The sequence below is a fragment of the Rhea pennata genome, chromosome 3, assembly GCF_028389875.1.
Source record: "Rhea pennata isolate bPtePen1 chromosome 3, bPtePen1.pri, whole genome shotgun sequence".
Lineage (NCBI taxonomy): Eukaryota > Metazoa > Chordata > Aves > Rheiformes > Rheidae > Rhea > Rhea pennata.
Genome location: NC_084665.1, coordinates 129,619,703 through 129,646,509, shown reverse-complemented (window position 1 = coordinate 129,646,509; position 26,807 = coordinate 129,619,703). Strand labels below are relative to the sequence as shown.

At 56.9% G+C, this 26,807-nt stretch overlaps 3 protein-coding genes across 3 annotated transcripts in view; 1 reads left to right on the top strand and 2 right to left on the bottom strand.

Annotated features, from left to right (window-relative positions):
- The window catches only part of HADHA (hydroxyacyl-CoA dehydrogenase trifunctional multienzyme complex subunit alpha), a 28,341-nt gene extending 20,784 nt beyond the window's left edge, over nucleotides 1-7,557 (top strand). Inside the window, exons 15-20 of the mRNA XM_062573361.1 lie at nucleotides 694-834; nucleotides 2,485-2,553; nucleotides 3,483-3,678; nucleotides 4,569-4,683; nucleotides 5,302-5,447; nucleotides 6,935-7,557. Coding sequence (XP_062429345.1) covers nucleotides 694-834; nucleotides 2,485-2,553; nucleotides 3,483-3,678; nucleotides 4,569-4,683; nucleotides 5,302-5,447; nucleotides 6,935-7,080 — 813 coding nt within the window. The 3' untranslated portion in view covers nucleotides 7,081-7,557. The remainder of the gene's footprint in view (nucleotides 1-693; nucleotides 835-2,484; nucleotides 2,554-3,482; nucleotides 3,679-4,568; nucleotides 4,684-5,301; nucleotides 5,448-6,934) is intronic.
- Nucleotides 7,558-9,195: 1,638 nt separating this feature from the next.
- Nucleotides 9,196-18,553, bottom strand: GAREM2 (GRB2 associated regulator of MAPK1 subtype 2). Its single transcript, XM_062571266.1, has 6 exons — nucleotides 18,442-18,553; nucleotides 15,558-15,698; nucleotides 13,093-13,223; nucleotides 11,716-12,870; nucleotides 10,148-10,314; nucleotides 9,196-10,069 (listed from the first exon to the last, which is right to left on the bottom strand). The coding sequence occupies exons 1-6, from the start codon at nucleotides 18,551-18,553 to the stop codon at nucleotides 9,196-9,198; spliced, it is 2,580 nt and encodes an 859-aa protein (XP_062427250.1).
- Nucleotides 18,554-20,884: 2,331 nt separating this feature from the next.
- RAB10 (RAB10, member RAS oncogene family) overlaps nucleotides 20,885-26,807 on the bottom strand; it is a 51,765-nt gene continuing 45,842 nt past the window's right edge. Inside the window, exons 5-6 of the mRNA XM_062573360.1 lie at nucleotides 26,452-26,553; nucleotides 20,885-24,123 (exon numbers count right to left, since the gene is read on the bottom strand). Coding sequence (XP_062429344.1) covers nucleotides 24,040-24,123; nucleotides 26,452-26,553 — 186 coding nt within the window. The 3' untranslated portion in view covers nucleotides 20,885-24,039. The remainder of the gene's footprint in view (nucleotides 24,124-26,451; nucleotides 26,554-26,807) is intronic.

Here is a 26,807-nt window from a genome sequence, read left to right as displayed (position 1 = left end):
AGATCTTAGTGCCAAGTATAGCTTCTAGGAAGCATGAAGGTGACATCCTGATTACATGACTGTATTAGAAAGATCAGACACTCAGATGAATAATCTACATATAAATGCTGTTCCCAAAGGAAGGCTTCACTTACCTCTGTAATTAATTTCTGGAAATGTGCTGCCTTGTCCATAGATTATCTTCATCACTTAAAAAAAAAAAAAAAAAAAAAAACAAAAGTAGAACACTGAATCTGTTCAACATCTGTCTCTGTGACTGCTGTTGTGAAAAGTGAGGAAAAGCACCACCTAGGCATATGGCTGCTTTCTCAAGCCAGATAGTGCCTGTAGATCATGCAGTGCCATTGACTCACCTGAGGTCTGAGCTCAGCTAAGATTCCCTGGACAGTTTTGCTGCCCGACCATTAACAAGTACAGACAGAGCAGAGCAGCGTGCACTATGACCTTCAGTGGGCTGAGAGCTGCAGGCATATGCTGCATCCTTGAGAAAGCCAAGGAGAGAGGGAGTTGGAAAGTGCTTCCCTCAGAGAACGATCTGGTGGACTATGTGGCTGAAGGATAGTGCAGTATGGTGGTGAAGTCTTGCAGCCTATACTGTCCTGCTTCCTCCTGCAGGTGGGCACTTGACTTTCCCAGATGATTGCTCTGGGCACCAGAGTCTGTTTTAACCCTCCATTCTTCCTTCTGCCCTAGGTGATCGGGATGCACTACTTCTCCCCTGTTGACAAAATGCAGCTGCTGGAAATCATCACCACAGACAAAACATCCCAGGACACAGCCGCCTCTGCTGTTGCTGTTGGGCTCAAACAGGGCAAAGTTGTCATCGTGGTAAAGGTGAGGGAATACTGCCCAAATAGGAGCTGGGTTAATAAATAAAGGTCAGTCGTATGTACTGAGGATGTAACATGGCTATAAATACACTGGCATTAACTACACATGCTGTGTAGTCAAAATGGAGGTTGGAAGAGGGCTAGTACTACTCCTCTAGTACTATCTACTAGTCCTATCTAGTAGTAGCTAGGTGATCCCTCAGGAGGCTGAAGTCTCATGTGGCATCTGAGAGTAGAGTTCTGGGCAAGACTCTCACTGCCTCTTCTCCCTGTAGAGCGGCAGAAATAGAGGGACCTGTGAGCAGTAATCCTTCTCTGGATTTAAATCTTGTGTAAGAGCAAGGGCAGAAATGCACGTGCAAGTGTCAGGGAAAAGCTGCACAAAGGAGGAGGAGAAGACTGTATGCAGTACAGCAAGTCAGGAGTTGTGAATGAACTGTGGTGGCCTCTAGGGAGAGGCAGCAGAGCACAAAGCCATGGGTTTTGGCTGATTTATTAGGTTGACAGTTGCTGTTAAGCACATTCCTCTCTAAACAGCAGGTCTCATGCTCCATAGAAAGCATGGAATCATAGAATCGTAGAATCAGTAAGGTTGGAAGGGACCTCTAGAGATCATCTAGTCCAACCTCCCCGCTCAGCAGGGTCACCTGGAGCATGTTAGGCAGGGTTGCATCCAGGCAGGCCTTGAATACTTCCGGAGAAGGAGACTCCACAACCTCTCTGGGAAACCGGTTCCAGAGCTCCGTCACTCTCACAGTGAAGAAATTCCCACTCGCGTTAAGGCAGAACTTCCTGTGCTTCAACTTCTGCCCATTGCCTCTTGTCCTGTCACACGGGACAACTGAAAAGAGTTTGTCCCCGTCCCCTTGACACCCTCCCTTCAGGTACTTGTACACATTGATCAGATCCCCCCTCAGTCTGCTCTTCCCCAGGCTGAAGAGGCCCAGCTCTTGCAGCCGTTCCTCAGAGGGCAGGTGCTCCAGCCCTCTGATCATCTATGCCATTTCACCTATGTGGCGGGATTAGCTTGTAGGTTCAGAGCAGTTTGGTAAGTGAATGTTTAGATTTGTCTTTTCATTGAAGTATGAGGTTGCCAGTGCTGCAGAGCAGGTGTTTGCTGTGGCGCTGGTAACGTCGGCTTGGCAGAAAGAGCTCTAGATGTCTCTATAGGCCAGTGGAGATACTATTCTTCTCTAATCTTCCTTCCCAAATCAGATGCTTCCTTGAAGGGCAGTTTGCAGCTGATATGTTGCTTCCTCACTTTGTGGGAAGTATCAGCAGGTGAAACATCAGATTAATGCCTATTTCACTCATGCTGAGTACCCTTTACCCCCAGGCAGCCTTTTGGGCTTGGTGTGAAGTGAGGGGACTTCTGCAGCCTACCTGGGACCTCTGGGCACTATTTTAAATAAAAACACTCTGGGGACTTCCAGGGAGTAAATTTATGAAGGTCTTCAAACCCTGGTGTTCAAAGACAGGTAAAAGCTGTTCTAGGACTCAGTTACATACCATTAAAAATAGAACAGTTTAGTGCCTCTGCCTGTCAGTGCCTGAACTGCAGATCAGACTGTGAAACAGTTCTTGTGCAATCAATAAAGGCAGTGTTCTTGCTGCTTGAACTTACTCACCTTCCTGTTGCACTTCTCTCTCCTAGGATGCACCTGGTTTCTATACCACCAGATGTCTGGGGCCAATGCTGGCAGAAGTGGTCCGAGTTCTCCAGGTGTGTATTCGGTCAGCTGCTGAGCACCCATCAAATCCTTTGGCCAGCTGCTGTGCTCAGTTCTTGCTTGGGTACATGTCCAGTCAGCCATATCTCTTGCCCAGAGCTATGAGGAAGCTCAGCTGGACAGTTGTTGCAATACAGTATCTAGATTTTAAAACATCCAGGGTACGTGTGAGGCATGAGGTGAATTGCAGTTGCAAGGGTGCCCCTTTATCTGTACTGTGTGACATGTGAAATGAACATTGCCTGTCTTCAAGACAGCTCTCCCTAAGCTGCAAGCTGCCCTCCCTGGCAAAACAGCCCAGAGCTGCAAAGCAGAGAGCAGTATTTTAATCACAGGAGTCAAAATGGCGACTGGGAGCCAGGCAGGGAGTGAGCGTGCAGGTTTCTTTTGGCTCTGCTGTTGACCCAGTTGGGCAGGCTTGGGAGCATCCTCCTAGGCTATGATGAGTCAGGCTGTGCTCATCAGGGCATGGCCTGCAATGGCAGGGCAGACCGTGAGCAGATCCCTGCCCACCACGTCCTACCTGTGCTCTGTTTGGCCTTTGAGGTGAGCAGGTTTCTGTCTTGTTCAAGGCAAAGCACCTTGCGGAAGAGAACCCCGCCCTGCCCTAGAGTTGGTGCCAGCTATGAGAAATTTGCATCACACTTTGTCAGCAAGTGACAGTGGGATGCCAGCCCCAGTTTCCCTGGATGTTCCTAGCATGCTCTTGTCTGAGCTATGGTGTGGCAGGACCGGTATAGGCAGTGATGAGGCTTTTCCCTCCCTACACAGCAGCAATGGACAGTCAGGAGTGGTGCAAGCACAGTTATGCTGCTCCTGTCCCTTCTCAAATAGCTAATAGGGCTGGTTGCAGTCAGTGGCCCTAGATGGAAGAGGACCCTCATCCGGAAAGATCTTACTGCTTCTCCTCCTATTCCTGCAGGAGGGTATTGACCCAAAGAAAGTAGACTCAATCTCCACAGCCTTCGGCTTCCCTGTCGGTGCTGCCACATTGATCGATGAGGTGGGTGTGGATGTGGCCACGCATGTGGCTGAAGACCTCGGCAAAGCCTTCGGCGAGCGCTTTGGAGGAGGCAGCATCGAGTTGTTCAAGCTCATGGTGGAAAAGGGCTTCTTAGGTGAGACACTAGGCTGATTTAAACCAACATGTTTCCCCCCTCTTCAATGAAGAGCACTAGCATCCATCAGATTCCTCTGCCTCAGGCCAGAGAGACTGGCAATGGGGCAGGAGTCCCTCTCAGCTGTACCCTGAGTAAACCCTAGGCTTCAGTCAGACCTTCCTTTGTAGAAATGGCTGCAGCAGGCAGATGCTGCCCAGAGCAGAGGCAGCAGATGAGATGAAATGAAATGAAGTTCTGCCTGGCCCCTTCATTAAACCTGCATGAACACTCTGGGATGTGGGAAAGAAGCGAATGGAAATAAAGACGCTCAAGTGAAACAAGCTGGAAGCTGAGGTTTAGAAGCTGTATGTAAGGAAAGATCATGGCTCTTCCATAAGGCAGCTCTTCCCCAGTGGTATTAGGTGCAGAGGCAGCTGTGCTGCTGAGCAAGCCACGCCAGAGCAGTGCTTGTCAGTGGGACCTGCACTTGGGTCATGACTGCTTTTGCGCTCAAACCAGACATTGCTTCTAACTGAACTTGGCAGTGAGGGTTACTCCAGAGATCTTGTCATCTCTGTCCTTCCCTCACAAGCATGTACAAGAACTATGCCTTTTTGCTGCTGTAGCTGTGGAAGCAGTGACATTATTTGACTGTTGAGTGCACCTAGCAAAGTCATGTGGGCCTGGTGCAGTGACAGCATCTTGCCAAGTAGTCAGATCAACAGTCTCTTTCCTTCTTTGTCCTTGGTGAGGCAGCAGACAGTTCTCTTTGAAATGCAGAGAAGCTGCCTGTGCTGGGAGGATCTGCTTGTGCTAACAGAAGCACAAGAAAAGCTCAGAGGCAAAGGTATCCCAAGCAAGCGAGACATATGGCAGGATATGACTGTCTCTTTTTTTTTCCCTGGCAGGCCGCAAGGCAGGAAAAGGCTTTTACATTTACCAGGAGGGAGTGAAGAACAGGAGTGTGAATTCTGGCATGGATGAGATCTTGGCGCGGTTCAAGGTGCCAGCCAGGCCTGACGTGTAAGTAACTGCACAAGCTGAACAGCTGTGCGGGCTGGCTCTGACCCCTTGCCAAGTGCTCCTTCTCCTGGCTCTGCGCAGCAGCAGGAGGGCCACACCAGCCAGCGCTGGAGCACAGAGTTGAGCATGGAGTCACTATAGATGGCATTTAGCTGGTCCTGGCTGGCATATATGGGGGTAGGCTGTTAGCTCTGGAGAGCCTGTGCTAGTGGGGACATGAATGTGCCTGAATTTATCAGCATTCACTTGAGCACCTCTGCAGAAAGCTTCTCTGTGGTAGGGCTTGCTGAAGCAGGTGAGCTGGTGCAACCCCTGCCTTTCCCTCCACGATCCCTGACCTTCCTGGTGTCACACCTATCGGACAGCCTGGCACTGAAGTGTCTTTTGGAGCAGTTCCCATTTGACTTGATCATGTCTTTGCCACTTTACTCACCTCCCTTGGTGAGTAAACTGAACTTAGTAATGCTTAGACTAATGGAGCTGGGGATGGTCCCAGTGAGCAACAATTCTTTCCCCCTACCCCAAGCCTGACACCGTTCCCCTTCTCTGCTGGCTTCACATGTTCCTCCATCCAACTGCTTTGTTACCTTCAGAGCCTTAAAGACTATTTCTTTCCAGCTGCACTGAGGAGGACATCCAGATGCGCTTGGTGACGAGGTTTGTGAATGAGGCAGCCTTGTGTCTGCAGGAAGGGATCCTCAGCAACCCCGTGGAGGGAGATATCGGTGCTGTGTTTGGCCTGGGCTTCCCGCCATGCCTGGGAGGTGAGTGGGTTCAGCTGGCATGCCTGTGAGACTGCATGATTTGGCTCAAAAGCAGTGCAGTGAGCATGTCTAGTGGGCTCTAGCCCAGAGATAAGCAGCCTTTAAGGACAGGTTTGAAGTGCAGATCCTGTCGAGCCTGAGTTCCTTCCTTCCTAGAAAGCCTGAGCCAGAGATGATGTTTCAGCATTGCCAGCTGCACAAGAGGGGGTGGTGGGGCTACTTAAAGGTGTGTGATTTCTGCTAGGACCCTGCAGAGTTCCTCTCTGCTGGGACAACTGTATTACAGGGCTTTCTGGGGTAATGAGGATCAAACAAATCAAACCAGGCCACTTGCTGTGTCTTCAGGTATGAATAACAAGGCAGAGCCATGCTGGCTCCAACCTTGTCAGCCCTTTTCCATGATAACCCCAAAGGAAGACTTCTTAGCATGGCTGTTTGTTGTGGGGTATGTGGAAGATTTGCAAAGGACCTACATTTTTCAAGAGATCCCTGACTTTCTGTTGTGCGGTCTTGTCTCTTAGCCACTTCTCTTACTGGAAAGTAAGGCTGCACCTGGTATCTCTTCTCTTGCCATAGCTGCTCGCCTGGGTGGGCAGGCAGAGTTCTTGCAATGCTTCTGGGACCCTGGTCTCCCGCTGCATGCAGAGCTCAAGAGTGGTGCTAAAGCACCCACTGTTCACATCCTCATGTCCACAAATGGCAGGGATAAAGCTGGGCTGATAAGCACCATGCAGCACGGTTGTGGTTTTCAGGCCAAGGCTTGCTTGCTTAAGCCAGCCAAGAGCATAGTGAGGGCTCTCTTGGACCTGTCTGCAACCTGGCTGGGTGAACGCAGCCATAGTCTTGGCAGTGGATGAGGTACAAGCTGAGGTTTGGGTCACAACTGAAGGGTACTAGGAGATCTCAGTCACAAGCTAGTGCTGCTGTTTGAGTATCCAGCACCTTACCTTCTCTAGATAAGCCCAGACTCAGAGACAAATCCTAACTGATCAGTACTCCAGCTTGTCTCCTTTCTTGTGCTCACAAGGCTCGCATTACCCCCAGCACGTTCTCTGGTCTCAGCAGACCCTTGCAGCTTTGCTGCCAGCGTTAGGATGGATGTTTCAGACCAAGCAAAAGCACCTACATTGGCAGACACAAGGTGTAAAGGTGGCAGCACACATCTGCTTCCCTCTGAGCTGGGGTCACACTTGGGAAGGACAGTGTGCTGGCTCCAGCACATCGGCCCCTGGACTCTGACTGGGATGAGGCTCGTACACACATTGAGACTATCCCCAAAGTTGCCACCACAGTGGTTCAGTCTGCCTCTGCTCAGTGCAGAACAGCAGTCAGAGAGCAGGGTTTCTGCATCACTCGCCCACGTGGCATTTTGTCCAGAGATGGGGATCCCTTCCGCCTAAGGATGGATCAGCTGAATCCAGGAGCTGTGGTGCTTCTCGCTGCCTTGGCACAAACATATCCCACTTTTATCCCTCTGTCCCTGGCAGGTCCCTTCAGGTACACAGACTCATATGGAGCCAAGCAGCTGGTGGACAAGCTGCGGAAGTATGAGGCCGTCTATGGAAGCCAGTTCACACCGTGCCAGCTGCTGCTGGACTACGCCAGCAACCCAAACAAGAAGTTCCACCAGTGAGAGCGGACTGATGCCTCCTGCCTGTGATGCACCGACAGCTCGAGCTGGGGGCCCCAGCTTTCCAGCAACACCTGATTCTCTGTAGGTTATTCTTCAACGTACCTGGGGGAGGCAGGGAAGGAAGGAGGGAAGCAGTGGACTGCCTCGTGGCTTGTAGTCATTTCAAGTGCCTTATCAGCTTCTGTGTGCTGGGCACTTCTGTCCCCTGCCATCATGGACCTTGGGTCTCTGTGTTGGAAGAGAGAAATTCTTCTGCATTCACCTCCATGTTGCACTCGCCAGAGCTCCCAGCATGGCAGGCAGCATCCATGACATGGCTGGCTCTGAGGCCTTGCTTTCCGTAAACCTCCAACAATAAAGCCCCGTCTCCTGGGTTTGGACTCCATGCCTGCTTCTAATCCTGTCTCACTGGGGCAGCAGCCTCTTGGCTCTGAGGAATGGAACCACTCTGGGTGGAAATAAAGCATTCAGGCAATCCTCTGGGGTCCTCTTGATGTGTTAGGGGCCGCCCACGCTGGCCAGCAGTGTGCTGAGCTGTGAGACGGACAAAGAGGCGGTTGGCAGTTGCCGGAGGGTGGGGAAAGGCAAGGGAGGGTAGCAGTGCAGAACAAAGACCTGTTCTGTCACCTCCACCATCAATCAGTGCTTGTGAGGAGCCTCCGGCTCTTTTGTCTGGCCCTGAGCACTGCCGCCAGGGTTATCCTGGCAGATGGACCCTCCTGTAATTGCAAATCAAGCAGCCAAAGGCCAGAAGGGTCCCCCTTGGGGAGAGCTCAATTTAAACTAAAAGGCTTTAAATCTCTGTGCACCTGTCACTAATTTCAGAGCTTGCCTGGCCTCTGTTCCCTTGGCTGACTGTGGCGCTAGGGGCTACAGTTCTGCCTTGTCTGGGCTCCAGCCTTTCTCTGCAGCCCAAGCAGGGCTGTCTTACCTCAGGCCAGGATGTGGGCAAAGCTGCTCTTCTCACGTAGGGTTTGTGCTCATTTCTCAAAGTTACCGGTATAAAGACAGTCTGAGACATAACCTTGTCCTGCCTCTGCTGCGCTCTGTAACACTGTGGGAAGCATCTGGCTGCTTGCAGAGCTGGGAAATGACATTCGGCCCTCTCCAGAGGAAAAGCGGCATCCCCCGGAGCCTGTCCACCCTGCTCTGTGGTGCTGTCCAGGCCCCCCTTCCCTGGGAGCAGTGCTGGGATGGAGCTGAGCTCTTCTTCCCTGGGCCTTAGGGGCTCGGGCTGTCGGGGGTGGGGGAGATGCCCTGGTGCTTGTCCTCTCCTGCCTAGCCCCACCGGATTTGATGAGCCCAACCAGGCCCAGGGCCCTGTGGGGTTTCAAGCTGTGACTGTGGATGGCATGAAGGCCTGGGGCTGCTCCAGCCCTTGGAGGTGCTGTTCCGGGGAAGTTTGATGATGGTGGGGCTTCATGAAGGCTGTGGTCAGCCTTGAAAGGGCACTGACCTGCTCCCAGCGGTGATGCCACGGGACAGGGCCCAGGCCACGTGCTGGGGATGAGGCATTTCTGCCCACTCGCTCCAGGCGAGGTGCCAAGGGTGTGCAGGGCACGGGGATGGGAGCAGCACCTTGAGCCGCCTTCCCCAAGAGCCCCTTTCTGCTCTGCCTCCCCAAGGAAGGGGCCTCTCCAGTGGCTCGTTTTCTTCCATATGTTTATTATGCTAATCCACAAGGATTAAGTTAAACCAGTCAAAGCAAACTTCAATATTTTCCAGCCCTTTGGGGCCAAAATTACCGTCCAGTGTTAAAACATAAAAGGGGATAGGGCAGTAGGGCCGAGCCCGCTGGGAGGATGGGGCGAGCAGCCACGGGGGACGAGGGGGATGTGGGGGGCAGCTGGCAGTGCCGTGGGAGGAGGCACTGCTGCGCCTGGGCACCCTGGAGCGAGGCGGGGGGGGGAATTCAGTCCGGGGGGTGGGGAGGGGACAAGCGAGAGTCGGAGCCGTAACTTCTCGCTGCTCCGCGGGAGCCCCTGCCGCGACGCCTCCTTGGCTCGGCTTCGGGGCAAGGCGGATGGATGCTCCTGGTCCAGGGGGGGCAGGAGGCCACCAGGCAGGCACCGGTGGTGAGGCCGCGCGGCCCGGGAGGCGCACCGCGTTCGCCAGCTAGATCTTGGGCCGCCAGCCCTTGATGAACTGCATGATCTTCTTCACCTGGAGCTTGGTGAGGCGGAAGTCGTCGGCCAGGATCTCCTCGCTGAGCTGCACGAAGATGCTGCCGTCGATGCGCTCCCGCGCGAAGAAGCTGACGACGTCCTCGGAGAGGCCGATGAAGCGCAGGCACTTGGAGACCTCCTCCACCGAGAGGGCCGAGAGGTCGGCGGGCGGCAGCCAGGGCGAGCCGTCGCCGCTGGGCCGGGGGGCGGCGGGCGGCGGGACCCCCGCCGCGGCGGGGGGCACCTCGATGACGCCCTGCGCGAGGTAGACCCGGGTGACGCCGCCCTCGGCGCCGCGCAGGACGGCGGGCGAGAGCGGGGCCGCGCCGCGCAGGACGACGGTGTCGCCCTCGAAGCCCTTGGGCGGCCGCGGCGGCGCCGGCCCCCCGCGCCCCTCCGCCTCCGGGCCCTCCGAGCGGGCCGGGGGCTCCAGCGAGGAGGAGGAGGAGCAGGAGGAGGAGGAGGAGGAGGAAGGCGGCGGCGCCCTGGGCCGCTCCAGGCTCCCCGGCCGCTCGGCGAAGGGGTTCAGCGCCCCGAAGGGGGCGAAGCGTTTCTGGGGCTGGGGGGGCTGGAGGCGGGGGCGGCCGCGGCCGGGCCTCGGCGGCGGCTCGGCCCCCGGCGGCGGCGTCGAGCGGCCGCCGGCCCCGCTGGCGCCCGCCTCGCCGTAGGCCCAGGGGGCGGCGGCGGGGGCGGCGGGGGGCGGCGGCCGCCCGGGGGGGTCCCCGGCCTTGCAGTCGCCCCAGGCGCAGGGGTAGCAGTAGAGCGAGTAGGCGTCGGGCGAGGGGGAGCCGCCGCCGGCGCCGGCGCCGCTCCGCGCGCCCGACCTGCCGGAGCAAGGGGAGAGCGTCAGGGCGGGCGCGGGGCACCGCCGCCCGCCGGAGGGTCCCGCCGGAGCCACTCACCCGTCGTGGTGGAGCCCGGCGGAGTAGTAGGAGAGGCCGGGGCCGGGCGAGCGAGCCGGCGGGAGCCGGGGGACGCGCAGGGGCGCCGGCGGGCTGCCGGGCGCCGGCGGGCGGCCGCCCCGGGGCGGCACGGGCGGCGCGTGCAGCGACCGGCACTCCTCCTTCACCTGCGGAGCCGGCCAAGGGTCCCCAGTCAGGGCCGGGACCCCTCCCCTCCCCGCCAGCACCCCCTGCTTGGAGGGTGCTGAGGGAGGCTGACGGAGGGGGGGCGGCTCGGCCCCACTGGTCCCCGCTTGTCCAGCCAGCCCCGACCATGGCCTGAGGCTCTGGGTACCCCATGGTGCAGGGCAGCCTGGTGGAGTCAAGTACCCCATGGTCAAGGTGGACCTGGAGGTTTTGGGTACCCCATAATCAAGGGGGTCCTGGTGGAGTCAAGTACCCCATGGTCAAGGGGGTCCTGGAGGCTTTGGGTACCCCACGGTCAAGGAGGACCTAGAGGCTTTAGGTACCCCATGGTGCAGGGCAGCCTGGTGGAGTCAAGTACCCCATGGTCAAGGAGGACCTGGAGGTTTTGGGTACCCCATAATCAAGGGGGTCCTGGTGGAGTCAAGTACCCCATGGTCAAGGGGGTCCTGGAGGCTTTGGGTACCCCACGGTCAAGGAGGACCTAGAGGCTTTAGGTACCCCATGGTGCAGGGCAGTCTGGTGCACTCAGGTATCCCATGGTCAAAGAGGTCCAGGCTTTGGACACCTGATGCTGGGCGACTGGAGCATTCAGATACCCCAAGGTGCAGAGCAGCTCTGGGGATTCAGGTACCCCAGGGTCCAGGGGGTCCTGGAGGCCTTGGGCACCCCATGGTGCAGAGGGTCCTGGAGGCTTTGCATACCCAGTGGTGCTGGGCAGCCTATAGGATTTGGGTACCCATGGTCAAGGGGGGCCTGGAGGCTTTGGGTACCTTACACAGGGCAGCCCAGAGGATTCAGGTGTGCTGTAGTGCAGGGGAGTCTAGAGGATCTGAGTCCCCGATGGCACAGGGCAGCCCAGAGCATTCGGGTACCCAATGGTTAAGGGGGTCCTGGAGGCTCTGGGCACCCCGTGGTGCCGGGCAGCCTGGAGGTGTGCACCCTGGGGTCCCTGGGCCAGGCTAGCCTGAGTGCAGCAGCTAGGGACCACGACCTCCCCATCCCATCAGCCAGGCTCCCCCCGGCACAAGGGGCTCCACCCCAGGTGGGCACAGGCTCTGGGACACACGGGATACGTCATCACCCAGGGAGGGCAAGGGGGGGACTCCAGATGAATGACCGTCTTGTGGCCACCACCTTGGGCCAGCTCCCAGCCCTGCCACCCCACAGCACCTGGGGGTATCTGGTTGGCCATGTCATGGGGCCGGGGGGCTCACAACAAGACCCCAGGCTGTGCATCTCCTGCCCACAGCATAGGGATGTCTGCAGGAGCCGTGCTGAGCCCTGCTGCCTGGCTCCTGCTGTGCACCCAAGGCAGACGGGACCCCTGAGGCCTCATTTCCCAGTCCCCAGGTGCAGGACCATGGTGGGCACCTGGCTCTTACCGCCTCTGATTTCGGTGGCACGGGGGGTGGGGTGTCCCCAAGGGGGTCGTCCCTGGGGGCGCCGGGGCGGTGTGGGGAGCCCAGCGGCGACGCAGACCCAAAGGAGATGAGGTCCTGACGCCCCTTGTTGGTGCCGCCCAGCCCCAGTGGGTTGCTGCTGGGCTCCAAGAAGCTCTCCAAGCTCTGGTTGCTCCAAAGCTCCTCGTAGGGGATCTCCAGCTGCTCCTGAGTCCGGAACTCGGGCTCGGCCCAGTCGGGCGTCATGTACTCCCTGTCGGGGTCGGAGAAGTCAGGCAGCACCGGGTGCTCATGCTGGGTGCTCCCACCCACACCCAGCGGGTCCGGGCATCGGGCGGCCACGTCCTCAGGCACGTGGGCCAGCGCCCCACGGTAGACGCAGAGAGAGAGACGCTGCAAGGGCTGGCTGAGCTCCTCGTGGGCATAGCCCTGCAGGCAGAGCCGGATGCGCCGGGGGCTGGCGCACTCCTCCGAGAAGTCAGGCTTGGCCTCCCGCACGGCTTTGGAGTACTCATCAGGGTTGAAGCGCTCGTGGCAGTACGCGGCACTGTCCCGCACCAGTTTCTCCAGCTGGGGGTCCCCGCAGAGCAGCCCCTCGGGCAGCTGGAAGCGGGGCATGTCGGTGAGCAGCAGGAAGTGGAAGGGCACCAGCTCGTCCTTGCGGAGGATGCAGCACAGCACCACCGTCTTGGAGATGATGCTGACCAGCTTGTAGCAGTGGCCCTCGCGGATGGCGTGCAGGTCATAGGGGTTGCGCGCGGGGCGGCTGGGCACGGCCACGTTGACGGGCAGCCGCACCTTCTCGATGATGCTGCGGATGGTGTGCTCGCCCTCCTGGAGGCGCAGCTCCAGCGGGCTGCGGGTGCTGAAGCGCCCCTTGCACTGGAAGGGCAGGCTGAGGCTCTCGTTGGTGCGGTGGTTCATGCAGATCAGGCAGGGCATCTTGCCCTTCACCTGCTTGCCCCCGGCCGCGGGCGCCGCCTTGCCTAGCTTCCGCAGGATGGTGTTGAAGCGCGACTTCTCCTTCACCGTCTTGGCGCAGAGGATCTCCGCTTGGCCCATCAGCGTCAGCTCGTCCCCCGCGTGCAGTGTGAAGTTGTACACCTCGCTGTCCTCACTGAACTCCCCTGACACCACCTGCCCCGGGATAGCCAGCGGCTGAGCAGGGCAACCGGCATGTGGCCAACACCACATGGCAACCTGGGGACCAGCCACTTCTTGTGTCTCATCACCATCCTCCAGGTCCTCTGCTGCCCCACCACTATCCCCTGATGTCTCACTACCACCTCCTCATGTCCCATCACCATCTCTTGATCCTCACCACCATCCCCTGATGTCCCCTACTGTCCCCACACCAACCTTCACACTGAAGGTGATGGCCTCCATGACGAAGACACGGTCTGGGAAGATGCTGGCCACCTCCTCCACGCTGTTGAAATACTGCACAGGCTCACGGATGTCCCGGTCCTGGTCCAGCAGCTTGAACTTACCTACGAGGGACATCCAGACCCACAGGGGTGAGAGGAGCTCCACGGCAAGGATGCCAGCCCCATAGCCTTCGCTGAAGACCTGCCTGTGGGCTCAAGCAGGCTGCAGGTTCATGGACTGGGCTGTGCTTGCCTGCTGCTGGGGCATGAAGACCTCGTGCCCCCCCCCCCCCCAATTCCTCAGTCAGAAAAATGCTCTGGGGAAAAAGAAGTGCTCTGGCCACACTAGGAACAGCAGCATTTGCAGCCCAGCGAGTGCACGGCGACGCGGCAGGAACAGCTGCGTCCTGCACGGCCCCACGCAGCGCGCACAGCGGGGAGCACGGTGGGTGGGTGGGGGGCACCGCCAGCGCGTCCAGGAGGGCCCAGCAGGCCGGCGGGCTCGGTGCAGACGTGCGGGTGAGAGGGGCCGCGGGGAGCGTCCCGACCGCCGCTGGGCGCTGGGAGCCCCGGGGATGCTCTGCTCCAGGGTGCCCCAGGTCGGGTCTGCAGCCCCCACGGCACCCGGGCCCTCGGGCGCCCTTCAGGGCGGCCGGCCGGCTTGCAGAGGCTCGTGAGCGCGTGCATCGCCTTCCCAGGCTTTTACACACACAGACTGGGAGCAAACTGGGGCCCCGAGGTCCAGGGTGCAGGACAGGCAGGGCCGAGCCGTGGTGTCCCGGGGCTGACGGCGGTGGAGGAGCCCGTCTCACCAAAAGAGAAAAAAAAAAGGCAGAAATGTGGAATCCAGGCTGGGCCGAGCAAAGCGCAGCGGCAAAGCCCCGGGCGAGAGCAAGCTCGGCGAGGGGAAGGGGATTTGCAACAAAGCCGCCGGCGCGGGCGGCGGGTCGGCCGTGCCCGTCTGCCTGCTAATGCGGGCGGCCGGGGGGGCAGGAGCGGGAGGCGCCGCCGGAGCAAAATCGTGCCTTCATTAGCATGAGGCTCGGTGGGAGCGTTTCCTGACCGGAATACTAATCCGGGGAGGGGGGGGGCAGCACCGTCCCCACGCCGGGACATCCGGGGCCGCCTCCGCGGCGCTGCCGCCGGGCCCGCGCCCTCGGGGCTCCCGGCGCTCCTGCTGCCGGGCCCGGCGGCGGCGCGGGAGCCGCGGCTTCGCCCCGGCGCTGGAGCCCGTCGGGCGCCGCTGTCTTCTGGTCTCCTCGCTCAGACCCGCGCTTCCCTTTTCGGCGGGTCTGGCTTGCCCCCTCTAAACACCGTCTCTGCGCCGCTGGTCAGCGGCTGACTTTCTTTCGGGAGCTTTAAAAAGAAAAATCTCCGTTTTTGACCAAAAGCAGGCATTTTCTCCGCTGGCCATGCGCAAGCCCTGCAGCCCCCAGTTTGCCTTTCCAGCTGCTCCCGTCACCTTTCTTTAACAATTTCCCCCCTTTCCAGGTGCTTTCTCCTCCCGAGGGGGCTCAGGGACCGCGTGGGAAAGGCGGTCATGGCGCATCCTGGCCGCAATCACGATAATCTTGCTTTCCAGCCCAACTTACCCTTCTCTTTACCAGGACACCCCACACAAGGAGTCCCAGCGGTCATCGCCAGCATGGCTGGGCCGGTGCCTGGAGTGGCTCCGGGATCGTGGCCTTGGTCCTGGCCCCTGCCCGCCTCGAGCACCGCGTCTGACGCAGCCCCGGCCCCATCCCACCCCGGGCAGGGAGCCCTGTCGACCCAGAGCCCGGTGAGGAGCCCTGAGCAGGAGCTGGGGGAAGAGGAGCAGGAGGAGGATGAGGAACAGGAGGGGGAGTGGGAGAAAGAAGAACAGGAAAAGGAGGATGAAGAACAGAAGGAAGAGGATGAGGAGCAGAAGGAGGAGGAAGAAGAGCAGGAGGAGGATGAGGAACAGGAGGAGTAGGATGGGGAGCAGGAGGAAGAGGATGAGGAGCAGGAAGATGAGGAGCAGCAGCAGGAGGATGGGGAGCAGCAGGAGGAGGATGGGGAGCAGGAGGAGTAGGATGGGGAGGAGGAAGATGAGGAGCAGCAGCAGGAGGATGGGGAGTAGGATGAGGAGCAGGAGGATGAGAAGCAGGAAGACGAGGATCATCATCAGCAGAACGGGGAGCGGGAGGAGGAGGATGAGGAGCAGGAGGAAGCCAGCTGCCCAGGCTGTGCTGCACTGGGGCTGGGGGGCAGCAGCGGGGGCAGCCTGGGAGGGGGCTGCGGGCTGGCGGCCCCCCGGAGGCGGGTGATTAACCCTTCCCCCGCTCCATTTCCCATGACTTATTTATTAGCAGCCCTCATTAGGGCTGGGGCGAGCACTTAGCGCGGCCGCCCAGGCGGCGCTGGCGGCGGCGGGGCGCTCGGCACCCCGCTCGGCAGGGCCGTGCCGGGGGGGGGGGGGGGCCCGGCGCCCCGTACCTGGGTACTGCAGGGGGATGTCGATCTTGGGCCCGATGACGTAGTGCCCTTCCTCCAGGCTGTGCGCCGTCACCGTGGTCCACTGGCGGCACGAGTGGATCAGCAGCACGTCCTGGGCGCTCACCCCCTCCACGTACTCGCCTGCAAGGCGCCGGGAATGCAGCCGCCGGCGGGGCGCTGAGCCCCCCGGCCGCCCCCGCCGCCCCGCATCCCCCGGCACCATGAAAGCGCCTCCGCCGGGGCCGGCAGCCCCTCGGGAGGAAACATTCCACCCCTCTCCTTTAAAAGCCAGAGCCTGGGAACGTGAACCCCCCCCGGCCACCCTTCGCGGGCCTTTCTTGGCCGCGAGACATTTCTCCCTCGCCCGGGGAAGGGAGATGGGACGGGTGCGGGTGCAGGTGCGGGTTCGGGTGCAGGTGAGCCCCGGCGGAGATGGGGCGGCGGCGTGCGGGGCCGGGGACACCCGCGCTCCGGGAGCGGGTCGAGCCCCACGCCGGGCGCCGCAGGGAAAGGCCCTGGGCACAGCTCTGCCGGATGGACTGGGCAGACGGAGGAGCAGGTGCCTGCTGCCAAGAGCCGCCAGTTGCCCTGGAAACAATTTCTTTGTCCTTCTTGAAAGGCTGAAGCAGCGGCCACAAACAACAAGTTTATTGACACGGAGCCGGAGCCGGGACTGCCAGGCTTCGTGGGAGATGGCTCCCGGGGCAGCGGGCCCTCGGCACGCCAAGCAGCGCCGGCTCTGCTCCGGCCTCTGCCTGGCTGCTGCACGCAGCGCCCGGCCCCGCTCCGCAGAGCGCCATGTACCCAGGCAGGGATGCTCCCTGCTCCGGAGAGGGGGATGCACCCTGCTCCAGGGAGGGGGATACACCCTGCTCTGGAGAGGGGGAGGCATCCTGCTCCGGAGAGGGGGATGCTCCCTGCTCCAGGGAGGGGGATGCTCCCTGCTCCGGAGAGGGGGATGCACCCTGCTCCAGGGAGGGGGATACACCCTGCTCTGGAGAGGGGGAGGCATCCTGCTCCGGAGAGGGGGATGCTCCCTGCTCCAGGGAGGGGGATGCTCCCTGCTCCGGAGAGGGGGATGCTCCCTGCTCCAGGGAGGGGGATACACCCTGCTCCGGAGAGGGGGATACACCCTGCTCCGGGGAGGGGGATACACCCTGCTCCGGGGAGGGGGATACACCCTGCTCTGGAGAGGGGGAGGCACCCTGCTCTGGGGAGGGGGATGCACCCTGCTCCAGGGAGGGGGATACACCCTGCTCTGGAGAGGGGGAGGCACCCTGCTCTGGGGAGGGGGATGCACCCTGCTCCAGGGAGGGGGATACACCCTGCTCCGGGGAGGGGGATACACCCTGCTCCGGAGAGGGGGAGGCACCCTGCTCCAGGGAGGGGGATGCACCCTGCTCTGGGGAGAGGGATGCTCCCTGCTCTGGGGAGGGGGATGCACCCTGCTCCGGGGAGGGGATGCTCCCTGCCCCCAGACCCCCTCGCCTGCCTTTGCCTCCCTGCACTGATGCAGCTGCTCTGGGCCCCTCTTCCAGTGCTGTACCGGACACTGACCCTGAGCACGCGGCATCACCCATGGGATTGCTCCCAGCCACGCACGTCCCCACGGTGCGTGCACACGTGCCCACGCCCACGCCCACACCCACGCCCACGTGGAACACGGCCAGGGCAGCAGCGAGCTGGGCCTTTCCCCAGCAGGCAGTGGGGACCTGCACGCAGGCTGCCCCACGCGCAACGCGGCCAGCCGCGGGGCCGCTGAATTCGCTGGCTCAGACGCAGCCCGGGAAGGCAACCTAATTGCGCAGTCACCCAGCAACAGCCGGGCTGAAGGAGCGCATTGTGCGCGGGGAGACCCGCGAGACACAGCCGGCCGGCGAGCGGCCACCTCCGAGACGGGGCGGCCACGCGCCCTCGCACGGCCCGGCGCCTCCGCGTGCACGCGGCCGCTCTCCCTCGGCCCCGCGCCCGTGCGCTCCGTGCGTGGGCTCGCTCCCGCCCTGCTGCCCCGAAGCCTGCAGCAGCAGGTGCCTTCCCGCGCCCTCCCCGCACTGGGGCACGCATGAGTGCACGCACGTGCACGCGGACCCTGCACACGCTCACACCTGGTCGTGCTCACTCACATGCTCATGCACACCCAGACTCGCTTGCACATGTGCAGGTGCTCACACTGGTGCACGCTTGCTCCTTTCCTCCTGTGCCCCCCCCTCGCCTGACACAGGTGTGACCCACTCGCCCCAAGGGTCCCCGCTGGCCCCAGGGGTCCTGGTCCCACAGACCCCCTTCCCGCTGCCGCGCACTCCCCAGCCGGAGCAGCCCCAGGAGCAGGGCCGGCCCTGGCACCTGCAGGGAGATGGGCCAAAACCACGCACCAGCTCCTTGCACGGGACAAACGGCCTTGCCCTGCCTCGCCTGGTCCTTCATCCCTCCAGGCCTCCCTTCTCCCCTTCCCTCAGCCTTCATCCCACTAGCCCTCTCCTCCTCATCCCTCCAGCCTTCATCCCTCCTTCCTTACTTCATTCCACCCTCCACACAGCCCTCCCTGCCAACCGTCCCCTTCCATCCCTCCCCTCCTCCCCATCGTCCCCCAGCCCCTCCATCCCTCTGCTACTCCCATCCCTCCATCACTCCATCCCCTCCACTCCCTCGCTACTCCCATCCCTCTGTTGCGCCCCGGCCCTTGGCTACTCCTATCCATCCCCTCCATCGCTGCCCGTTCCTTTGCTACTCACGTCTCCCTGTTGCCACTTCTACCCCTTCCCTGTCCCCGTCCCGTCACCCCATTCCAGCTCGTCCATCCCGTCCCCGCTCCCATCCCTCCGTCCCGGCCCGGCCCGTCCCCTCCGCCCGCGGCGCCTTCCCGCGCCGTCGCGGCCGCGCTCACCCTGCCCCAGGCACACGAGCGTGGGCAGCCGGCACTTGCTGACGATCACATCGAGGGGCAGCGCCGCGGGGCTCCAGCGGAGCCGCGACAGCCCCGCCGCCAGCTTCTCCATGCCGCCGCCGGCCGCCGCATCGCCGCCGCCGGGGGGGGCTCAGGCCGCCGCCGGGCCGCGGGGGGCGGCGGCGCCGGGCTCCATCCGCGCCGCCGCCGCCGCCGCCCCGGTCCTGGTCCCGGTCCCGGTCCCGGTCCTGGTCCCGGTCCCGGCCCCGGTCCCGCCCCGCCGGGGCTCCGCAGCGGCGCAGGGGGCTGCGCGCTCCCTCCGCGCCCGCAGAGCCCGCGCAGCCCCGGCCCGTCCGTCCGTCCGTCCGTCCCCGCGGGGAGGCGCCAGGGCTGCCCGCCCCCAGCCCCGGCCCCGGGGGGCTGCACGTCCCCGCCGCGCGGAGCGGCGAGCCACGGGGGACCGGTCCAGCCCGAGCGGTGCCCGGGTTGGGGAGGGGGGGGAGGATCCAGCCCCGAGCGGTGCCTGGGGGGGGCCCAGATCCATCCCGGAGCGGTGCGTGATGGGGGACAGATCCATTCCGGAGCTGTGCCCGATGGGGGCCCAGATCCATCCCAGAGTGGGGCCTGATGGGGGCCGGATACAGCCCTCGGGGGGGGTGGGGGGCTGCAGCTCCCCGCAGCCCCGGAGCGGTGCCCACATCCAGCCCGGGGTGCTGGGCCCGCCGCATGCCCCCGGACGGGCGCACGGTGCCTCGGGATGAGCACGTCCCTCCCGGGGGCCGCGGTGGCCCCACGGCCGGCAGGAGTCACGCGTGGCGGCACCGTGCCCGGCTGCACGCGGCCGCTCCCGCGTCCCGCGGGGCCCCTGCGGTCCGGCCGCTGCAGGGCGGCAGCAGGAAGGGCCGACGGTGCGGGCGGAGGCGGCCGCGGGGGCCGGAGCCGCGCGGGCGCCTCGGCGGGCGCCAGCGGGCCGCGTGCTCGCCCCCCGCGAGAGCTCGCGGACGTGGCCAGGGCTGCGGCGAAGCCGCCGAGCTGCTGGCGCTTGCTGCAAGCAACGTGAGGAGCCCGGGGTGCTAATTCCTCCCGAATGCGGGCCGGACGCTTCAACCGAGCCCAAAGCCCGCGGCAGAGCGACAGCCAGGCCGCCGCGACGCCGCGGTGCCCCGGGCTCCGGGCACAGCTCCAGGGCCCGGCTGGATCCGGCCTGGTGCCGCAGCCCCCCCGGGGCAGAGGGGCTGGGGCCGAGCCGGTGCCTTGCCTTGCAGCCCCATCTCCTGGCAGAGCGACGCCAGGCAGGAGCCCAGCGTTGCGGCGTGCAGCTGGGGACACCAGGCCGGGGGGATCCCACACCCCCGTCCCGGGGACACGCTGGCGGCCGGGGGCTGGCGTGGCACGGGAAAGCAGGGGAGGCCCCGAAGGCAGCGGGGTCCCGGGCTCCGGGCAGGCCTGGGCACCCAGAAAGCTGGGACAGGGACAGCCAAACTGGCAAGGAATTACTCGTTTAAAACACGAGCGCTGTGGTCCCTCGGCTGCTGCAGGGACTTCCTGGGCAGCCCGCGAACAGCAGGCAGTTTTGCAGCAGCAGATGGGTCATTGCAGACTGCTCAAGTCATTTCAAAGAAAACCTTCAATCCCTTAGGAAAAATTACCTTGCTGTCAGGAAAACGTGCAGAGTGCAGGGCTGCCGCAGAAGGACCTGCGCAGGCAGCGCTCTCGGGCACGGCGCCCTTCGCTGCGCAGCACCCGCAGCCCCACGCGCGGACCCCGCCGCGAGCCCGACCGCTCGCTTTCACGGCGGAGAACCTGGGAAGCCTGGTCCCGGCCACGCTGAACCACGTCCCTACCAGTGCTTGAGACGCTCCAGGGCGAAGGCAGAACTGGCTGCCTTCAGCAAGTGCTTCAGCAAGAACCGAGTCGTGCCCTCCCGACAGAATTAGGGATCTGTGGGTTTTGGCAGCCGTGTGCTGGAGGATCTGCTTTACCCCTGCCCTGTGCATGTTTACGGTTCCCACCACAGCCTCACACGCGGCCTTTCACTTGGCACAGACGTCCTACTCTCAAGAAATAACCATCTGAAGCTTTCCTATATAGATGTATTTTAAAAAAAATAAGAGTAGTAGCTATACCACAATTCAAGCAATTTTTGGAGTGCAGATGGGCTTGTGCTTCGAGTGCTGCGTCTGAACCACGAAGCTGACGGGCGGCTGCTCCCGAGCTGCTGAGCTCCTCTCTGGGCCGAAGGCGCACGCCAGCCCTGCGCCAGCCCGCGCAGCACGACGCACGCACCACTCCCCCGTCCCCTCCATCGCCGTCCCGAGCGAGCTGCAGCCGCTCTCCTACCCTCACCCTGCGCCAAGGCCCAGCGCGGGGCCGGGCCCGCTACTGCACGCAGAAGGCCAAGCAAGACCTACGGGGTGTTTAACAGGGCCCAGGAAGTAACAAATGCAAGTTTATAAAAGCTTTTATTTGCTCTTGGTATGACCAAGAATGGGACAGTGATCTTTTATACAATTTGATACAGTAAGTGGTACAAAAGAATGTGTTTTAAATAAAAAGCCAGAGTGGAGTAGCAAAAATATTAAAAGATTAAGTAAAAAATTGTAGGCATGGGAATTAATCCTAGACCTTGTAAGTTGATGCTGTTTTTCCACAATCGAGTCCAATACTAGAAGTGCAGCTTTTACCTCTGCCAGGCATTGGAGCCCTTGTCATCTGAACCTTCCCGATCCTGACCGTAACTCCAGTCGCTCACCATAGGCAAGTGAAGACTACATTTAAGTTCTAAATATGTAACGGTTAACACACTTGTACAATAGATTCAGTTTTTAGTTTATCATTACTGATTTAATTAAGTTACATTTTTCGCCATGACAAAAGGTAGCACTGGTGTTCCTCTGAGGGCCGATTACATTAAAAGCACGCCTCCCGGGGCACTGGCTACACAGGGCGCAGCCGAGTTAAATGTGCATCAGGGTAAATCCACTGTAAAATGGACTCCAGCACTGCAGAATCCAGATGACTCCACTGTATGAAAGAGGCACAGGGAAAGCTCCTTTTAGATTGTTTTCTAGGCAGGCCTTAGGCTTTATTCCACGCACAGGACTGGGGAGGGGGGTGTCTTCCAAATACAGGTTTCACAAGCAGTTTGCTAGCTAGCAGTAAATTTAGATACCAGCAGAAATAAAGTTGCTGCAGATTCCTCCAACACGATCACTACCTCTGAGCATAGGCATTTACTCTTGTTGCTCACTCCTCCTCAGCTGGGCCTTGCACTCCACGAATAAAAGAAAGCCAAACCACATTGTTAAAATTCATGTTTTTATGTGAACAGAAGTAGACCATCTAGAAATATTTCAGTTTATTAACTTGTTAAGTAGAATATGAAACTGAATTTGTAGCTAGTAGTACCAGAGAGTGGGCTGTTCTCTAACTGTTTGGTTTCAATGAACACAGCTTCTACAAAGGATCCCAACAGATTTACACAGGAGCCGAGCCCCTTTACGCAAATAAAAAGCTCACGCTTAAAACAAAGATTATACAAAAAAATTGATGTATATTTCTCCATTTTCCCTTTTTGATAATGTTAGAAAGTGCAGATTTAACAAAAAGGTAGCCATAGTCTATTTACAATGCTGATCAATAGGCTTAGCACGGGAGAAACAAAACCGTGTCGATTTTATCAACTAGAGTCCCAGTGTCCTGCCTTACCCCAACAGCCACTCAACTGGGAAGGGTTAACAAATACAAAGACAAAATGCCAAAATACAGAGGAAAAGGGAGACACATCAGTAAAGTTACTACACTGAAAGCAGGTCAAAACTAGAATTTCCATGTTAAAACACTGTCATCTCATTAGAGTTAAATCAGCATTATTTACTACTTTAATTATTTACTGGAGAAAAGTCCCAAAACCAAGTGGACAAGAGTCAGGCACAAGCTTGTCCAACTTTAAAGTAGAATGGGAGGCTTTTGGCGAAGGGGGAGGAGGGGAGGTGTCTATTTAAAATATTTGTGTGTCCTTGGCTGGAGAAGTTCTCCTACATAGTATTTTAAATGCAAGGCAAGTGAAAGCACAAATGCTGTTGCAGACTGAACATCCAGTTCAACAGGAGCAGTCCAAAGAGTCAGACCAGCAGTCATCAACCCCCTTTTATTTCAGAAATGAAGGATGCCATTCAATCACTGAACACAGGTGCCTCACTAGGACACTAGCAGCACAGCTAGCATGCCCTTATCTACAGGCAAAGCGAGAAGGCGAACTGGAAAAGCAAGTTAATTCCGCCGGGACTCAAAAGCCCAGCGTGGATCACCTGCTCATACCCACACTTCTGGAGTGAGCGCAAGACTGACTGAAGTACAAATGACTCACAGAGCTTCTAACACCAGGAAATGGAAAGTTTTCAGGGAGGCAATAAATTAAACTGCCAACTTTTTTTTTTTTTTTTTTTTTAATCCTAGTTTTACACGGCCTTTTGCTAGGCTACCTAACAACTGGCTGGAGAGGCTAACAGTAAGAGAGAACTTTAAGTTCATGTCAACTGCTGTCAGTTTGGGAACTGCATGTTATATTCATACACATAAAGTAGACAACCACATCACCCTCCATAGAAAACTAGTGCATGCAAATAACTCTTCCATATCATAAAACCCAATGGCTATGCAGGAGGAGAGAAGATATACTAGTGAACTGACATTGGCTAGAGGGAAATTAGTAGGTATCTTCAACATTTCATCTTGAAAGCTAAATCAGTGCTTTGTATTAAATTTTTGGCAAACACACCATGTTGCCATCCTTTTAATTAACACATCACACCATGAAGAAAAGCAAATAAAAGCAGCATGCAGGCAAAAGGAAAGACTTGCAAGTGAGAAAAAAAATGGCAGCAGGAACAGTTCTGAATGGCTAGATCACCAAAAAGGAGACATAGCAGATTAAATGTAGTATTTTTTGCACCACCCTTTGTCCTCGATGCATTACACCAACAATTACAGAAAGCAATCACAAAAGAGTTCAGTACTTTAAAATGGTCAAGTATGGATGGTATGTCTCCTGCACATGCTTCCACCAGAAGGGAGGAAAAAAAAGTGAAAAACAAAAGTTCCTTTCCACATAAGGCACAGGACAAAATAAACCCCATTCACATACTCAAGGCGAAAATGAGTGTTTTCCTGGCTCTTTTGATGATGCATCTAGAGAATATGGTGACTCAAGCACATTATCCATGACAGAAAATTCCACTGTTGTACAAAATAAATTGTTAATTCTAACTTTTATTCTTATACAATTTGCAGAATAGAGTTGAATATGATTGCTATATGTTTTAATGTCAGGAAGAACGGGACTATAATACAACCAAAACGTAGTGGTAAGTTGAGCAGGAACATTAAAAAAAATGAAGTCACGGACATGATTTTCCTATACATGTTGTCGAGAAAATTATAGTACGCAAGCTGTCCTAAACAGAAAGACAAAGGGAGACAGCAGCTTGTTAAGATGAGGAACAAAACATTGGTTTAAGGTTAAAAATGGGCAGAGTGGTTTGTTTTGCAGCGAGAAAAAAGGGGCGGTGGATGGCGATTGGTGATATAGGAGAACGTTCAGCAACACTTGCTCTTCCAGCCTGTCACCCCACCTCCACTGCTGATATCTACATTTTCACTGTTGGGCTCTTTTACAGGGGTCTGCAATGAAACAAGTCAAAAAGTTAGATAACTCTCGTGACATTGTGCAACAGCATAAGTATTCAGTGCTGAAGAGGTAGAGGTTTACAAGACAACTTACATCACCAGGCAGTATTATGCATAAACTGTGTACAAACACTTCCATAAAAACGTAGGGAATCCTCCTATCCACTAGCAAAAGTGTGCAAAACCAAACTGTGAGGGTTTTTTTTTGTTTTGTTTTAAATCAGTGACTGGAAGTCTGTAATAAACTTTTGACCTTTATGGATAAAGAAAGGCTGCTCAAAAGCATCTTCCTTCTAGATACTCAGGACACCAGTTTTGAGGCAGTACAAAATCAGGTTTGTCTGTGTCACAGGATGTATGCTTGGTTAGACTAAAGCAAAAATTAAAGTCAAAGGGTTTTGATCAGATGCTGACATCTTATTTTCAGCTGTTTAGATACTAATATAAACATTTATGAGAGTATGTCAGTTTAGCATCTATATTTCTTTCCTTATTCTCCTTTATCACAGTCCTTCAAAAGTCCCTCTCCTCTACATGTAAGCAGAGGCCCAAAGTAAAAATTTTAAGGTCCAAAGGGTCAACAAAGAGTTGCTAGTCTAGCCTTCTATTTACCAGTGGCCAACAATTTTCATCTAATTTCTCACATAAAGCCTGTCAAGAACTGATTAAGCAACAAGTCAAATACTAGAACTGCAGACAAGAAGCTGTTGAGCAGATATGTATTTAAAAGGGTTGTGAAAAGATTCGGCTTTGACCTCACACTATAGTTTCCATCAATTAATTGGGACAAAATATTATCAATAGTGTTCATGCAGTAGAGGAGTGGAAGACAGTAATGAAGGTAAAGTCTCCACACTGGTTAAACCCTACAGAGTAAGCTGGAGCATGGAGAAAACATATGAAGTCATTTATTTAGGAATAAAACACATATGCCAGAATTGTCCAACTCATGTGTCTCAAACTCCATACAGCTCCTGCGCTGAAGAGAGATGAACTGATCATAAGCAGGGACATGCTAGCACAGGAGTTACTGTGTAAATCAAGTCCTTGGCAATGGGAGAACATCAGCTAACTGAAATCAGCCCTGAGAGCCATCTGCATATCTGATCAGCCCAATCTCACAACAGAACAGCAGGAGCTACTAGAAACAAAAATATTTTCTACATATGAAAAATTTTAAGGGTGACCTGCCCCCCACCTTGTACTCTCAATTTAGTAGTGTCTTGCAGCTCTGGGTCTAAGAAGATTTGGGTGTGCAACTCAGTAAAGACAGTCATCTTTATGGCAGGTTATACTTTACAGGATGGAGAGCTAACCACAAAAACAGTATTATCCATGTTCTCCTCACAGTTACAAAGTAAGCGTCCAGTGAAAGCATCCAACAAAATATGGAGGTTGAAAGAGCTAACCATTAAAAACAGAGTAGGAAGCAACAGATCTGGTCCATCTGTTTCATCTGTCAACCATATCCAAACCACTCCTGACATATACTTAGAGCTTTTAAAGAACACTGTGTATTGATGGAGAAGGCAGAAGGCATAACTAATAAACCAGCAAGCACCAAGTTAGAGCAGCAGAGAAGGGGAAAAGGCAGAGGATTCCCTTATTTAAGAAAAAGATCATGACAGGCTTTAACAACTATATGAGGGAATGAGGCATACCAGAAATAAAGGTTACATTTTAAAAACAGTAAGTTTTAAAGTGTAACCTACAAAATAGTTTATGGAGGGACCTATACATTCTCCATCACTGCAAATTTAAAACTGTGACCAAGTATTTTACTAAGAAACACTTTATAGTCACAAGAGAAATTCAAGGAAGCCCTGTGGCTCACCTCACACACTAACTGACTGAGAACAGGAAAGCAAACACCAGTGATCATGGGCTCCATGACTCTGGTCTCATCAGGATTTGACTTCAGGCATCCCAGACAGGACATGATAAACATTCAAATTCCCTGTCCATGCAGCAGAAGAGAAAGAAGGCAGGAGGGAAAGGAGAACTCCCTTCTAGATCAAATCAAATGTTTTAACTCCAAGACATCTACAATACAACTGAGTTTAAAACAGAACAACTACTAGTTTAGATTCCTTGGCTCTGCGATACATGGTACTCCTTTTAGGTAGTAACTCTATAATAACAAAGCATCAAACAAGTATTAGCAGCTTTAACTGTATAACATTCCTCCTTCAAGAACCTGTTGATCTTAGGGTAGCAAAATAAGAAGCTACAACAACACAGGTAAATTTCAAAAGCAACAGCAGCTGAAGTTTTTGGGTATTTTTTCAAATGACCAGGCAAACAAAATCTGTAAGTGCTTACCTTTCGAAGAATGTCTTCTGCTAATGTGAGGAATGCCTTCTCAATGTTTATATTTGCTTTTGCACTAGTTTCGAAAAACCTAATACCATGCTCCCTAGCAATCTAAAAAAAAAAAAAAAAAAAAAAAAGCAGGTGGTTAGTATTACTGTACAGTTACTAAAATGGTGCTGCTATAACTTTGGAACTAGCAAAATCTATGAGCATATAATATTCTTCTAGTGTAGTAGATGAGATGAAGTTAGGCAAACTGTCACAAAAGATTCAGAACTTAATCACTGAAGGACAGCAATTAAAATATGTTAAATTACAAGTCAACGTCAACGCCTGGACATAAAAAGACAGATAGCATACAAACT

Coding starts and splice junctions, on each gene's coding strand:
- GAREM2 (XM_062571266.1), bottom strand. CDS start 18,553: ATGGAGAAGCTGGCGGCGGGGCTGTCGCGGCTCCGCTGGAGCCCCGCG. Junction 15,699..18,441: donor GCTCGTGTGCCTGGGGCAGG/GTGAGCGCGGCC, acceptor GGCGCCTTGCAG/GCGAGTACGTGGAGGGGGTG. Junction 10,070..10,147: donor GCCGGGCTCCACCACGACGG/GTGAGTGGCTCC, acceptor TTGCTCCGGCAG/GTCGGGCGCGCGGAGCGGCG.